At 37.0% G+C, this 16186-nt stretch overlaps 2 protein-coding genes across 3 annotated transcripts in view; both read left to right on the forward strand.

Moving 5' to 3' along the window:
* The window catches only part of SNRPF (small nuclear ribonucleoprotein polypeptide F), a 228793-nt gene that overhangs the window by 173359 nt on the left and 39248 nt on the right, over positions 1–16186 (forward strand). The window lies entirely within an intron of this gene.
* Positions 1–16186, forward strand: part of ELK3 (ETS transcription factor ELK3) — a 47105-nt gene that overhangs the window by 10995 nt on the left and 19924 nt on the right. Inside the window, exons 2-4 of one of the 2 annotated variants that reach the window (XM_083365993.1) lie at positions 4815–5054; positions 13358–13566; positions 15134–15928. In XM_083365993.1, the coding sequence (XP_083222119.1) occupies positions 13360–13566; positions 15134–15928 (1002 nt within the window). In that variant the 5' untranslated portion in view covers positions 4815–5054; positions 13358–13359. The remainder of the gene's footprint in view (positions 1–4814; positions 5055–13357; positions 13567–15133; positions 15929–16186) is intronic. The other variant, XM_083365994.1, reaches the window with a different exon arrangement.

Here is a 16186-nt window from a genome sequence, read left to right on the forward strand (position 1 = left end):
TCACCCAGATATTTTGTTTTGTTGTGTCTTGAATTATAACTGTTGATATGACTTATAAGTAAACTTGGCTGAACTGGTATCGTGCAACATGGAATATAAATAGCTGTCATAAATAATGAGAAATTTATTGCTAGGAGAAAAGTTCTTTAAAAAAAGTAAAGAGGCATAAAAGCTGGGAGAATTAAGAAAATTAATAAATCTTATATTTTATCCCTTAAAAATGGAAAAGATAGATAGACAGACAGACAGACAGACAGACAGACAGACACAGATGACAGATGATAGATATAGAGTTATATAGTTATAGATAGATATGGAGATAGATAGATAGATGATAGATAGATGATAGATAGATAGATAGATAGATAGATAGATAGATAGATAGATAGATAGATAGATAGATAGATGAATCCTATTCTGCTCCTTCCAGTGATGGCTTTTGCTTCTGTCCTGAGCACCTTAAAATTTTACTAGTTTAGCCAAACAATTTGTCTATTTACTAATTACAGAAACCATCTTGGAAAATGCAAGATAACTTTCAATTTGTAAAAATATTTCCAATACTTAGTGCTGCAGGACTGCTATTATCTGGCTTTTCCAGAAAGACAGCTCTGAAATATAATAAGTGGAAGTCCTGACTTAGATTTTTATCTTACTTTTTTATATTATTCTTTTTATTAGTTTATAATATAAAATACAAAAATACAAAAGCAAATAATAGGAAAAATAGGGGAGGGAAAAGGGAAGAGAACAGTGTAGAAAAGAAGGAAAAAAGAAAGGAAAGGCGTTGAATTCTGACTTCCTTTGGTGCAGTAGAATAAGATAGTAACATCAAACTTCAACTTTTTACTTTTACGTTATAGTATAAACTAACCATTTCTATAACAACAAATCTATTTAATCAGTAAAACCAAAATCAAAGTTTCATTCTTTTCCACTTCAAGCACAAAGTCCAGAAGGGGTTTCCAAGTAGAAACAAAACTGTGTTTTTTTTTCTTTTATCAAAGCAGTCAATTTCATTTCATTTCATTTCATTTCATTTATTATATTTGTATACCACCCTTCTCCCGAAGGACTCAGGGCGGTGAACAGGGCACATAAAAATACAGAATACAAAAATTAAAAAAGAATTAAATAAGAGCCCGAGCTAAAAACAGTAGAATAATAAAAAAATCCCCAATAAAAACCCCAGCACATCCCCCATCAGGCCAGGCCGGCTTGCTCAAATAGGTAGGTCTTCAGACCGCGTCGGAAGGAGCGAAGGTCAGGTGCCATCCGGAGCTCAACCGGCAGCTGATTCCATAAAGCCGGGGCGCCCACAGAGAAGGCCCTCCCCCTGGGGGCCACCAGCCGACATTCTCTGACCGGTGGCACCCTGAGGAGGCCCTCTCTGTGGGAATGCACAGGGCGGAGGGAAGTTGACGCCGGCAGCAGGTGATCCCCGAGGTACTCCGGACTCATGCCATGTAGGGCCTTGAAAACCATTACCAAAACCTTGAACCTCACCCGGAAGACAACTGGTAACCAGTGCAGCTCGCGGAGCAAGGGTGTAACATGGGAGTACCGGGAAACTCCCAAGACAACTCTCGCGGCTGCATTCAATTTGCCACCTCTGCTAACTCCATTAACTTTGCAGTCATTTGAGGGAATTGAAGTATCCTTCCATTTTTGTGCATAAAGTAGTCTTGTTGTCGTCAACATATATAACATCAAAGTTCCAAAAAAAAAATATCCAGGTCTTTTTCCATTAAACCAAAAAGAAAAATTTCTGGTTTTATCTTTATATTCACTTTAAGAATCTTCTCTATTAGAATATAAATCCTACTCTATTATTTCTTTGCTTTATCGCATGTCAATCATAAATGACAAAAAGTCCCTTCTTTATATTTGCATTTCCAACATTCATTTGAAATACCTTTATACATTCTTGATAACTTGTCTGGTGTTAAATACCAATGATCTGCATCGTGCTGCAGGACTTTCTACCTTTTAGCTATTATCAGGTTTTTCCAGAAAGACAGCTCTGAAATATATAATAGGCGGAAGTCCCGATTTAGATTTTTACAGTGTCAACATATTGGAGGCTTGGTGGGGAATAAGTATGATGATACTCTAGCTGGAAATATGGTTGCTAGGTTTTGAAAATATCACTAAATTTTGTCTCAGATTAAAAAAAATGTTTCCAAGGTTCAGCAGGATTTTTATTTTGTTTTTAAAAACACCACTTTTAAAAATCCAACTATGGAGAAAACTGCATCAATATAATACTTTGAGATGCAGTTGTGAAAAATGGAGAAATGAGGAAACCACAGAGAGAGGATTTTATTATATAGCTATATGTTATATAGTTGAATGTTTCTGGGCTATAGAGGACTAGATGTGGCTAAACAGACAAGACTCAATTCTAACAAGATGGAGTAGTTACTGAGCTCAGGGGCTGAACTTCAGAATTCAAGAGAAATGCTGTGGGGTACTTCAGGATGTGAGTGCACTTCCGTTTTACTAAATGTGGAGGCTGCCTTCTATGAAAGAACCATGAAACCAATAAGACAAAATCATGCACAACTAGAAAAATATAACATAAAAACAACAACAACTGACAGAGGCTCAACACCCTGAGACACTGGCCAAATCTTGAAGGATGTTTTCAATGTTGTCAGGGTAAAACCCATTCTGATCTTTAAGGATTAGTTTTGGCTCCTTCTGGATCTGGCACTCATGCTGGACAGCCTTATAACACCATTAGTAAGGAGTGTCTTATGAATCAGTTACCTCATATTGATTAGGATTATTAGAATGTACCTTGCTGGTCATTTGAAGATGGTCTAGAAATTGCTGCTTGCCCAGAATGTGGTAGCATTATAATGTGCTGTGCTACTTGATGTTGCCACAAAACTTCCTTATCGAAACAACTTCATTGGGTTGGCAATTGCCTTCCAAACGTTTATATTCCATTGCTCACATGGAATATAAAGCCTTACATAGTATAGCACCCAACAACTATTCTTTTTCAAACTAATACATATATTGCTATCTTCATGCAGGGATCATGTTGTGGAACAAACTGCCATTAGAATTTAAGCAAGCCACCTTTACGTTATCCAAGCCTTTCCATTCTTTCAAAATGTATCATTTTATTAATATTTAGGCTTAAATTTATTTCTTTTGATTCTATTTCTGTCAGCTATCTTGAGTTGCTAAGGGACTGAGTTATATACAAAACCTGTAAATAAATAAATTTAAAATAGTATTTAAAAAGCATTACATGAAATGTAGCTAGAAAAACAGTTTTTGGTCTATATATCTTTAGAACCATAGGTACTGATGAATTAGAATTCACTTTGTTAAAAGCTTATGAGATTCCTATAGATGTAGAACATACCTTTGATATGCCCATTGTCCTGTTTGTATACAGTTTCATTGGGCCACAATAAAGATATGTCCAGCTCACTCCTTATGCTTTTGTGTATTATTATATATCCGAATAATTCTGGAAAAAGCTTCCTTCTTCTTGTATAGCAGTAGCATTAGCACATAAACTTATAGACTGCTCCACAGTGCTTTATAGCGCTCTCTGAGCAGTTTAAAGAATCAGCATATTGCCCCTAACAATCTGGGTCCTCATTTTACCGACCTTGGAAGGATGGAAGGCTGAGTCAACCTCAAGACTGTCAGGATTGAACCTGGCTGTGGGCAGAGTCAGCCTGCAATACTGCATTCTAACCACTGTGTTACCATGGCTCATATATAAACTTCTTAATGGCAATCATTTGAGATATTGGCAAATATCTCTGACACATGCAGTTAGGATTGATGTAAAACACAATTTTCCAACATTCCAAATTTCCTATACTCTGAACATTAGTATATCAACAACAAAAGTCATGCATTTTATGGTTCAGTGATCTTTCTAATTTTTGGTGGCTCCATTACAGTAATACACAGGGATGCTTACTTCCAGAATGTCATATCCTACCATACAGGATTCAGTTCACAATTCAACTTTATGCATTTTTTTCAGATATATTTTTACCAGACTTCATTACACTCAAACATCCTGTGGTAGTAATCTATGATCCACATCTTATTATAGTCCCAGAAACCAAATTTATCTCATGAAACAGTTTCATTCAGTTGAATTATTCTTTCCCTTTCAAATTCTATTTTGTGAATGAGAATGCATTTGAGCTTTCTGGATATATAGCATTCATGGTGATACAGTTTTAGGTGCCCTTGGCAGTATTATTTTCCGATATGTATTATCTAGAATTGATAATTGACCATGGACTTTATAAATCTTGAAGTGTTTTATCACACTTTACTATTTGGAAAGCCTGTATTTTTACTAAGCTCTGGAAAGCTGTGAAGGTCTATGCTAGCTTCACAAGGGGGAGACTACTCATACCTTAAGGTCCACAATATAGAAACATTATCTATTGGGCCATGCTGCTGACTTTTCAGTAATGGCAGACCTTCAACAGACTTTCTTCGGGGAGTACAAACCAGGGGACTTGAATAGCTATAAACAAGGCTGTTCTGAAGGTACACAGAAGCCAAGCCACATAAGACTTTATTGTTAAAAACAGTGCATTAAATTGTACTTCAAAACCTGTTAGTAGACAGTGAGCCCATAGCCTAGATGACTAGGGTGATTCTTGAAAGCCAGCCAATCAGCCAGTTGCCTACCGTAATTTGTACCAATTGCAGTATCTGAGTAGTCTTCAAGGATAGCTCTTTGCAGTACTGTATTAGCTTTAGTTCCTTGTTCTAGGATGTCATCAACTGCCATGACTCTTCTCTTTGTCTACTTTCAGGGCACTGCTGTATCCTGTTTGTTCTTCAGGGATCTAATGTCCTGTCTCCTGTTCCACAGTGTTGACTTTTCTACTTCTGAAGAATCAGAGGTTATTTATTCTGTGAGGGCCTCAAAGTTATGCAGCATATCTTCTATGACACTTGTTTTTGGTAGTGATTCTCATCCACTGGGCTTGTTCCTTTGTTTATCTTCCTTATGGAAAATTGTTTCTGTTGAAGCATCTTCTTTGTTTCATCTGGTAAGTTTTCATCACCTATTGTCCCTGTATGTTCATTCCAGAAAATAAATAGATTGAAGTAGATTTATTCTCACCAAATGACTTAATATAAATAATAATCTACAACACCAATTTAAGAAGGAGAACTTGTAATGCTACATTATCAAGTATAGAAGACCTAGGTAACTATGATTGAGACATTGGGCTAAACCATAACGTATATTTTTGTTTGGTTTCTTTTTTAATGTAACATATTGGGTCAACCTATTAACAAAAAACTTATCTTTTTATTTGTGATATAAGCTGTTATGATTCATGGTTTAAATTTATAACTTAGCTTTATGCATGAATGCTGCCAACATAGCCTATTCGCAAGCTATGTTTAAATATAGCTTAGATAATGTGGGAAAACCCTTGTGTATAACCTTATCAGTGGGTCAGGAGTTTCTTAGATAACAAGCTTGAGGAACTCATTTCATTATCATTAATTATGGCAACTTTATGTAGCATGATCAAAGTATACAGAATTACAGAGAAAAGTGCAGAGTAGCAGTATAACATTAAATATGTAATAGAAATTGAATTGGCATGTTGGGGGTTAAGAGATGATTTTTAGCAAAATAAAACTAGAGCTGAGATTGCAAACAAGGACAGATGTAGATGGCCAGGTTTCCTCTGGTCTCGTTTCTCATTTCCTGCTTGCAGCCTACAGAAATAGCGGAAGCTGTGAGTGTTAATGAGAATGGGAAACTAACAATGCCCTACGTCACTCAGCTCAGAGAAAAAGTTTTGCTGGACATCATTTAATAAATGAAGATTTAACATTAGTGTCTGAAAGACTTTAAAAACAATAAAAATGGCATTATCAGTATTGAATGGAAGAAAAAGGGAGTGGTTGGTCTGATAATAATAAGATAATAAGATGGTAACGAGCAGAACTCCTTGTCTCTCTGCTTTGCTCTTCTCCCCCAAAAGGAACTTGTTCAAAAAGATCTAAACAGAACATCTGATTCAAAGATAGAGTGGCAACTCAAGATAAACAAAAACATAGGAAATATCCAGCTACCATGAATCAGTTTAAAACTGGAGGACCAGATCATTTACCTCTATGAGCCATAAAGAAGCTTAGGATGTATTCTTGGCCTCCAGTGATCTATGAGCTATCATAGAAGATGAGCATAGTGCTAAGCAGTGCTTTTTTGTAAAAGAAAAAGGTGCCAGAACTCACACATGGCATACAACCCACCTTGCCTATCCTACAAGGTTCCATCCAAAAAAGGTGCTGGAACTCCGTTCTGAGCGTTCTATGAGAAAAAAAGCCCTGGTGCTAAGAGATCAGAGACAGACAAATGTTCTTCCTCTCTTCCAAAAGGCACTGGTCTAGGACATTATGAGAGCCTATGACTGAGTTTGAATAGTTCATTATGAATCGTTATGGGTCCCTGGCATGGTTGTGTCTTTTTTGACTTGTTTATATTGTTTTTTCAACCCATATGAGTTGCCCAGAATTAAGTACCAGTGGAGTCCTATAGAAATAGAATTTGTAAATAAACAAACAATAGATAAAAGAGAACTCAAGTGGTTACAGAGTAATCAGCTGGATGCTGATACCGGGCAAAATCTAGGAAGAAATTATTAAGCAGTCAGTTTATAAATAGTTGAAAAAACTGCATTGCTTAGTAAGGCCCACTGCAAAATGTGGACCAGACCACATTACTGTTAAATTAACATAGAATTAGCTGAACAAGTGTAAATCAAAGGCTCAGTGTCAAGATGGGATAGCATGTCATATGGGGATAATTCTAAGCTCTAAAGTTCAGAGGAGCATACTTTTAGGCTCTGAAGTTCAATATATTTAATAAATCACATATATGAAGAGTTAAAAGCATAATCTGCAAATCTGCAAATGCATAAATATAGTGGGGATAGCAAATCCTTAGAGGACAATATTAAGATTTAGGAAGATCTGAAGAAATCCAAACAACTGGTAGAAACCAACAAAATGAATTTCAAGAGGGACAAAGAAAATGTCTTTAATTTTGATAAGTTAGAAACATGAAACTAGGATGGAGAGACCGTACTGGACATCTGTACATTTGAAAAGAATCGTGGTAGTTCAGTGGAACATGAGTTGAACATGAATGTGATTCAGCTGCAAACATTATAAATGCAGTATTTGTTTGTTTGTTTTATTCATGTACCACCTGACTCCCAGCAGCTCTGGGCAGTTGCATCAACAGAAGTACAATGTGAGGGTCAGTATTCATTACTCTTAGTCATATTGTGTCCATTTTACAAAAGACATTTACAAAGTTGGAGCATGTCTGAATGACAGCAACAAAGATGATAATGGGCCAGGAAAGAAAAACTTAAGAGGAATTGCTTGGGGCCTTGGGTATGTTTGGCCTGGACACAAAGAGAAGTCTAAAGAGAGAGGTAATAGCTGTCTCAAAGTGTCTCAAAGGATAGGTTATGTAGAATATTATACTAGCCTTGATCAGTATAATCAGAAGAGAAGAAAAGGGCCAGATATTTTATATTACAGGGAGAAGATTTCAGTTGGGTGTTGGAAGACATTCCTAAAACCTGTTTAAAAATCTACCCTGTTTAGAGAAGTAGCAGTTTTAACTTTGGTAGAAGTACTTAAGCTAAGACTGATCACCAAATATCAGGAATGCTATAGTAGTGGAGTCTTCATTAGGTGAAGATTTGGACTAGGTGATTCCCAAGATTTCTTCATACCCACACATTCTATGAAGCTATAATCTTTAAACCAGGGCTTTTCAACCAGTGTTACGGGCACCACCTGTGATACATTGGCACCTGGAAGGTGGTACGTGACCATCCTAGAAAAGTGGTAGTGGTGGAGAGGAATGAGCTGAACCAGTGGCAGCACCGCACAAGCCTGAGCGAGAGATGGCTGGAGCTGCAGGGCTGTCAGGGCTCAGCGGAAGCGCCAGAATCAGCGCCAGGCTCCAGCTGGAGCTCGGTGCTGATCCTGGCGCTTCTGCTGAGCCCAGAAGAAGCACCGATCAGCTGGAATGTTGCAGCATCTCCAGGGTCTTGTGATTTACATTCAGATGCTTGGCAACTGATTCATGACAGTCACAGTGTCCCAGGGTCATGTGAAGTGACAAAAACCTGCTGCAACCACCCAGCAGATGGGGGGCGGGAATAAAAACCAAACACCCCCTATCCCACCCCTGCTGCCAATCCTCAACAGAAATGCTCACAACAATGAAAACCTCGAACAGGAGGAAGAGCACCGCTGGGCGGGTAGGCAGGTGTCTTGCTTGGCTGTGGCTTGCGGGGCACTTTTTCACTGCCATTGTAACTTCGAACAGTCACTGAGCGAACTGTTGTAAGTCGAGGACTACCTGTCCTTCATCACTTTTTTCCTTTTTTCCTTTTTCCCTTTTTTTTGGTCAAGTTTTTGACACCTTGCTAGGCGACTGGTGGTACTCGGATGTTGCCATATCCTAAAAGTGGTAGAATGGGTGAAAAGGTTGAAAAGCCCTGCTTTAAACCATCTGGGAAAATAGAACAGGGCATATGCAAAATGGAGGTTGTTACATTGTGTTTTATGTCCTGCTACTTGATAGGTAAATACTAATGAATCAATTCAAGGTAAAAGGGATTTGGTTAAAATGGGTTTTTTGGGATGGTGGTGGTTTAATATGACCTCTCACTTTTGATATATAACTAATGTTTTGCAGAGTGCAAAATAGCAAGAATTACAAATCATTTCACTATACCTTTCCTGGGTTGAACTTCTGTTAAGAACATTAATGATTTCATTGGAGTTAGATTACGTTTGGCCAGAAATAAATATGCTGTTTACTTTTAATAATTGAATTTTAATTTGTATATCATACTTTTACTTAAGATTTTAATTTATATATAATTTGGTTCTCAAAAACAGCAAAATGAACAGCAACTTCTAGAGTGAATTTTACTAGTACTCAAGTCTGCCAATAAAAGCCAGAGCAGTTTTTTTTTTATTTTATTATTATTATTATTATTATTTAACATTTTATTGAATTATAAAATAAAATACAAAATACAAAGCAAATAGTAGAACACAGTGGGAGGAGAAAGGGAAAAGAAAGTGAGGGAAAGAGGGGAAAAAGAAAAAAAAGACATTGACTTTGATTTCCTCTGTTGCAGTAGAATAAAGCATTAATGTTGAGCCACAACTTTTTACTTTTTCACAATAGTATGAACTGGCCATTTCTGTAACAACAAATCAATCTAATCAGTGAAACCCAAAATCAAAGTTTCATTTTTTTTCCCACCTCAAGCACAAAGTCCAGAAGCGGTCTCCATGTAGAAACAAAAGTACTTGCATTCTTTTCTTTAATCAAAACAGTCAATTTAGCCATCTCTGCCAGCTCCATCAACTTTTGTAGACATTTGTCCATAGTAGGAATCGAAATGTCCATCCATTTTTATGCATAAAGCAGTTTTTAAAAAAGTATGCTTGCTGATGACCCTCCAAGAACAATGACCCATAATTTTTGAGAAACCCTGATCTAAATGAAGAAAAGTATAGCTTGTACTGAATGTACTATTGTATGTATTATTATGTGCCATCCAGTTGATGTCAACTCTTAGTGTCCAGGTGGATACATTTTCTCCAGGAAAATCTGTTCCTGACCTGTTTTGTCAAATCCTCCCTTATGTACTCACTGCTGCTATAAAGGTAAAGGTAAAGATTTCCCCTTTCCAGTCGTCCCTGACTCTAAGGGTTGGTGCTCATCTCTGTTTCTTAGCTGAGGGAGCCAGCATTGTCGGAAGACATTTCCATGGTCATTTGGCCAGCATGATTGTATTCCTTGGTACATGGAACACTGTCATAGTGGAGGCAATTCACTTGCTGCTCTTGTCTTCTTTTTGGGTTTTCTTTCCCAGCAATATAGACTTTTCCAGAAAGCTAGGCTTCACATAATGGGTCCAAAATAGCTTGTGCTACACTGCAGTTTATGTAAAGCAAGATTTTGAGCTTCCCTCAGGGCATTCCTGCTACTTTTATCTTAGTACAGAACTGCGGTTACCCCCAATCTCTGTTAGTTTATCTTGAATTGCTAAAGTATTTTGAGAAATTAGAACAACTTTAAAATCCTTACCTCTATTGTTTTGCATTATATGGATGGCAATACATGGGACAAACTCCTGCCTCTGATCCCCCGTTGGCATTTCTTGCCCCCTGTAAGGGAATTTAAGTTTTTGGGGCAGGAAAAAAAAATCAGATACGAACAATTTGCCTATAAAAATGCTGAAAATGGGAATTGATATTCTTGTATGTTCAGTATTTTCCTCAATAAATAGCCTTGGGAAGTTAAAAAAATTTTTTGATAGCTTGGTTATTTGACATAAATATGGGTATGTGTTATACACACAGACATACACAGATTGTTATTGTTAGTTGCGAAGTCGTGTCCGACCCATTGTTATTGTTAGTTGCGAAGTCGTGTCCGACCCACCGCGACCCCATGGACAATGTTCCTCCAGGCCTTCCTGTCCTCTACCATCTTCTGGAGTCCATTTAAGCTCAGGTCTGCTGCTTCAGTGACAGATAGGCGCACACACATATATGTACCTGTAATATATATACACAAGCAATTTAAAATTCTGTCTGCGCTGCACTAAGGCCTGATACTCTTGTAAATCATGTGAAGTGGTACTTTGTGTAGTTTATCGAAGATCTTACAGAAGAAATGTGACGTTTTTACTGCTTCAGAAATACAAAAGAATGGGTTGTATATAGAGACAGAAATCGTGTGCCATCTAGTGGCACACATCTTCAATGAGCTTTGTTTAAAAGCTCAGGTGATGTGCTGGATTCTGGGTGACATCATGGACAGGTCTGTGCAGTCACCTGGGCACCAAGAGGAAAAGTTTGCCAAGAGTATTTTTTAAACTGCCAGGTGAGTCTATAATTCTGAGATTTCCTGGTAGATTTAAATATTCACCAAGGGTACTTCAGATCCAATTACTAACCAATCCTGACTTTAAACATATTCAAAAATATGATAAGGATAATTTTAAAAATTGTATAGTTTTAAAAAAGCACTAATAGGAAAGCAGCAAACATAAAGGACCAAACTTAAATGCACATAATTATATAAGGACATTTGTAATGTTAAGGTAACACAATATTTTAAAAATCTATTCAGTATGTCTGTACAAAAAAACATGTTTATAGTCAGGAATAATCTATTACCATTATTTATCTGTCTACCAAAAAATATTAACTAAATATGAATAAAGTAATTATTAACTAAGGATTCATTAAGACTGAATTCAATTTCTTGGTCAATGTTATTTTCCACACTTTTAAGTACCGTCCCCAAAACAAGAAACAATTTAAAAAATTCCAAGGGGTAATATGCCTCCTTTGGATTTTTTTAAATATGTAATGAAGCTTTAATGCTTTACTGATGAAAATATAGTTTATTTAAACTGGAAATTATTATGGAATAAATGAAAATGCTGTTTCAGGGTTTTTACTTTTGCACAGACACATATTTTCTTAAATAACTTATTTTTTCTACGTACACTGAAGTATATTTGAGGGGTTCTCAGTGGAACTACTACAAACAGCAAAATATAAAGTCAGACACTGCGACTAATTGCAACAGCTAAAAAGTCAAAGGAGGACCATGTTCACTGAAATAAAAATGGTTTCAGCTTACTAAAAGATATTAGGGGGGGTTCAGGTCAGTCTCCACAGGGAAGCTGTTTAACGGAAGTGTTGTTGCTCAGTCAACATAGTGGATCATAAACAAACTGTAACAAGGTGGGCAATTCCATTTGCAGTTCGCCCATACTTCCTTACCAATTTCATCTTCATTTTTCTGTAGCAAGACATTAAGAGATAGGACAGTGGCATACTCTGAAACAATGTGGTATTGTTATCTGTCTGAAGGCACCTTGATTTATGGTTATTGCCAAGAATAATAAACTATAGAGTCCCCTGTAACACTGGTTTATATTTACAGATTAAAGCTTAGAACAGAGGTCCCCAACCTTTTGGGCAGCAGGGATCGGTTCCTCAGAGAGAGGTTTTTCTGCGAACCAGAGGGTGTGTGATTTTGTGTGCTGCCTGTATCTTGTGGATGGAGCTTTGCTTGTTTGTGTGGCCCAGTTGCTGGCATGCCGCAGCCCAGTACTGGTTCATGGACCCTGGCTTAGAACAACCGCTTTAGTTTATATGTGGTGATAAGCAATTTTAAGGTTTGTTTGTATATTGTGTATTATTTCGTGTGAACTCATGTTTCCCAGACTGTAAAACATAGTTTTCTAGTGTGGGGAAATGAGTGATTCCAGTCATTTGAATAATATTCAACTTTGGTTAAACAAACCATGAATGAATGCAATTTAGAATAGAATAACAGAGTTGGAAGGGACCTTGAAGGTCTTCTAGTCCAACCACTTGCTCAGGCAGGAAACCCTAATTTTGGAAGTTGTTATTGGGATTATTTTGTACCTCTACTTTTTAAATACATATTTAAATATTTTAAATATCCTCAACTTATAACCAGTTTTTTAATGACTAGTCAAAGTTATGACAACCACTGAACTGGTGCTTTCTGACAAGCAAACCACCCCTGGTCACATCTGGCAGGTCGACTTTATGACCAGTCATGGCATTCTACTGTCACGTGACTGCAATTCGTGATGATTTTTGGATTCACTTAATGTCTGCTGTGCTTGATTAACAACCATGACATTTGCTTACAAGCACAGCAAAAAAGATCAGAAAATTACTTCTGGTCACATGGGTGCCTTGACTTACAACCGTAATGACTTATGATGAATTTCTGGTTCCAATTATAGTTGTAAGTCGAGGTCTACTTGTACATACATACTTACATATAGAATCCTACCTGTGTGTTGGGTTTGAAACTAATTTAAGTTTAAGGCAGATGTATATCTCTTTTGTAACTGGGTTACATTTCTAGAATTATCCCCCTTTAGTAAATTCTGCTCTGGCTAGTGATAGTTGTGATGTGATATTACCAATAGTGGATGAGAACTGACATGGTTTTATCTCTTTTTCTTTTGTAAAACTGAGAAAATTGAATTACATTAAATCATTGTATGCATTACAATGGCAATTAGGGGAAAGCGTATTAGTGGCTTTTTAATAGTTTACTATGATTTTTCTTTCCAGGGTCAATCTGGACAACAAGATGAAGGACTTCTCAAAAATAGGTCCTACAAATTGTAGGCTAACTTTCAAGGTCATGGCTTGGCCATTTCTGAGTGAAGAAATATTCACATTCTCTTTATTCTTCTCCTTTTATTTTGGTTTATTGTAGGCATGGAGAGTGCAATCACACTGTGGCAATTCCTGTTGCAGTTGCTTCTTGATCAGAAACATGAACACCTGATTTGTTGGACCTCCAATGATGGTGAATTTAAGTTACTTAAGGCAGAAGAAGTGGCTAAGCTGTGGGGACTCAGAAAAAATAAAACTAACATGAATTATGATAAACTGAGCAGAGCTCTGAGATACTATTATGACAAGGTATTTTTAAAAATTAATTTTAGGTAAAGAAAAATAGTCTTATATATACAATGTACCTGGTTTCTCCAACCCAGAGACTTGAATGTTTTCCTTTCAATGCACCTGCAGAAATAAGTTTTTCTAATTCTTGGCTGCATATTTCAGTGTTTATCCTGAAAACTGTAACATTTTTTTTTGCAGAAGAACAAAACAAAAGAAACCCTTTTCTAATGTAATTTACATGACTTTAAAATGTTTTAAATGTAAAATAAAAGATTAATTTCAGTGTTGGAATAGCACTATAGTAACACGATGTTATAAGAAAGCTTACACAGCTGCTTTGGAAGCAATTCCAAGCTGGCTCTGCATGATCTGCAAGCGACGCCACTTGGCTCTGCCTAGTGCCTGAATGCAGACACAGCCAGGAGTTTTTGGGAAGCAGCTGGGTGAACATGAAAAAGTGGCAGCTGCTTAAGAATTTGAAAAGGGGTACTTTGTATGCCCTTGTATGGTTTCTGAAGCACTTCTTTCAAAGGGTTTCACAGCCCTTTTATGGTATAGTGGTATAGTAGTAAAATACTCTAATACAAAAATTAAAATTATACAAGTAGTCCTCAATTTACAACAGTTCATTTACTTACCTTTCAGAGTTACAGCAGCATTGAAAATAGCGACCTATGACAGTTTTTCACATTTATGACCATTGCAGCATCCGCATAGTCACATGATCAAAATTCAGATACTTGGCAGTTGGCTCATATTTAAGACGGTTGCAGTGTCCCAGGATTGTGTGATCACCTTTTGCGGCATTTTAACAAGCAAATTCAATGGGGAAGCCAGATTCACTTAACAACTGTGTTACTAACTTTACAACTGCAGAGATTCACTTAGCAATTGTTACTAATTTAACAATTGCAGTAATTCACTTCACAGATGTGGCAAGAAAAGTTGTAAAATGGAGCAAAACTCACTTTAAAGATTTATCACTTAGCAACGTAAATTTGGGGCTCAATTGTGCTCGTAAGTCAAGGACTACCTGTATTATAATCCTGTAATGACTTCGGCTTCTTTTAAGAGCATTTTAGGGTTAATTAAAATGGTGCCCATCCAATATATCATTGTTAGGCAAATTGCTAAGGATGGAATATAGAATGACTACATTAAAAAGTATAATAGTCCTGGGTATTAAGAAAAGACAATGTTGCATGTAGCTTTAAAAAGAAAGAACAGTATTTGAGTATATTAAAAATTATGTTTTGGAAGGTTAGAAAAGAAAGGGGAAATTACAGGAGAAAGGGTGAGTGGCAAGAAAATACAGAAACCCTGAATTTTCTGTGAAGAGCTGTTAGTAACTAAATTTATCAAATCTTGTGTTAAACCATTTTGACTATAAAGCCCGGTGCTGGTAATTGAATTAACAACAGCTTTTGGAAGTCTGTGCCAATCTTATTTTTCCAATATTTTTATCCAGAGGTGCCAGGATTGAACCTGGGGCCTTTTCTTTAGTCAGTCACTTGTACTACTTTGAACTATTTTGTCAAATCACTTACATATTATTCTTTCATACCTGGTTTAATATTTTGTGCAGAACATTATCAAGAAGGTGATTGGTCAGAAGTTTGTGTACAAGTTTGTTTCTTTCCCGGAAATCTTAAAGATGGATCCTCACGCTGTGGAAATCAGCAGGGAAAGCCTTTTGCTGCAGGACAGCAACTGCAAGATACCTCTGGAGAGCAGAGAACAGCATAAGCATGGCCTCCCAGTCTTGAAAGGCACAAGCCGCAACGAATACATTCATTCAGGGCTGTACTCATCTTTCACCATCAATTCCTTACAAAATCAGCCAGAAACTCTCAAGCAAATTAAAACTGAAAAGATGGAAGAAAAATTGGAAGAAGCCACACCTCTGGAAGAAGTCCGGACTGTTATTAGATTTGTGACAAACAAAACAGACAAACAAGTCATGAGGCCTGTTGTGTCATTGCCATCTACATCTGAAGCAGCAAATGCTTCTACATTTTTAGCATCCTCTGTCTCTTCAAAAATATCATCCTTAATGTTACCCAACACAACTAGCATATCTTCAGCTTCATCAGCTTCCTCTCGATCACCATCTCTGTCACCTAACTCACCCCTTTCCTCAGAACACAGAAACATCTATCTGGAGTCTACTTGCCATGACTCAGATTCTCTTGAGCCACTGAATCTTTCTTCAGGATCCAAAATAAAATCTCCTTCTCTTCCTCCAAAGGCTAAGAAACCCAAAGGCTTAGAAATCTCCGCACCTCCCATGGTTCTTTCAAGTACTGATCTCGGCTCTATTGCCCTCAATAGTCCTGCACTTCCCTCAGGATCCTTGACTCCTGCTTTCTTCACTGCACAGGTAAGGCAGATGCCTTTGAATTACTAGCTATAATTCTCAAAATTTTCTAGTACAACCCATACTTTGTGGTTATTGATTTAGAACCATAAAACAATTCCAAGGCTTATTTGGGCAGAATTTAGAGAAAATATCATCGTAGAGATAGACAGACAGACAGATCACTTAAAGTAAAAAAGACAATGGAAATCCAGTATGCAATTTATTTAAGTTACCTCCTGTTAGAAGTGTTAAATGCTGAACAATCAGAACCAATGGGAG

The sequence above is a fragment of the Vipera ursinii genome, assembly GCF_947247035.1.
Source record: "Vipera ursinii genome assembly, chromosome: 6".
In the NCBI taxonomy this organism is placed as follows: domain Eukaryota; kingdom Metazoa; phylum Chordata; class Lepidosauria; order Squamata; family Viperidae; genus Vipera; species Vipera ursinii.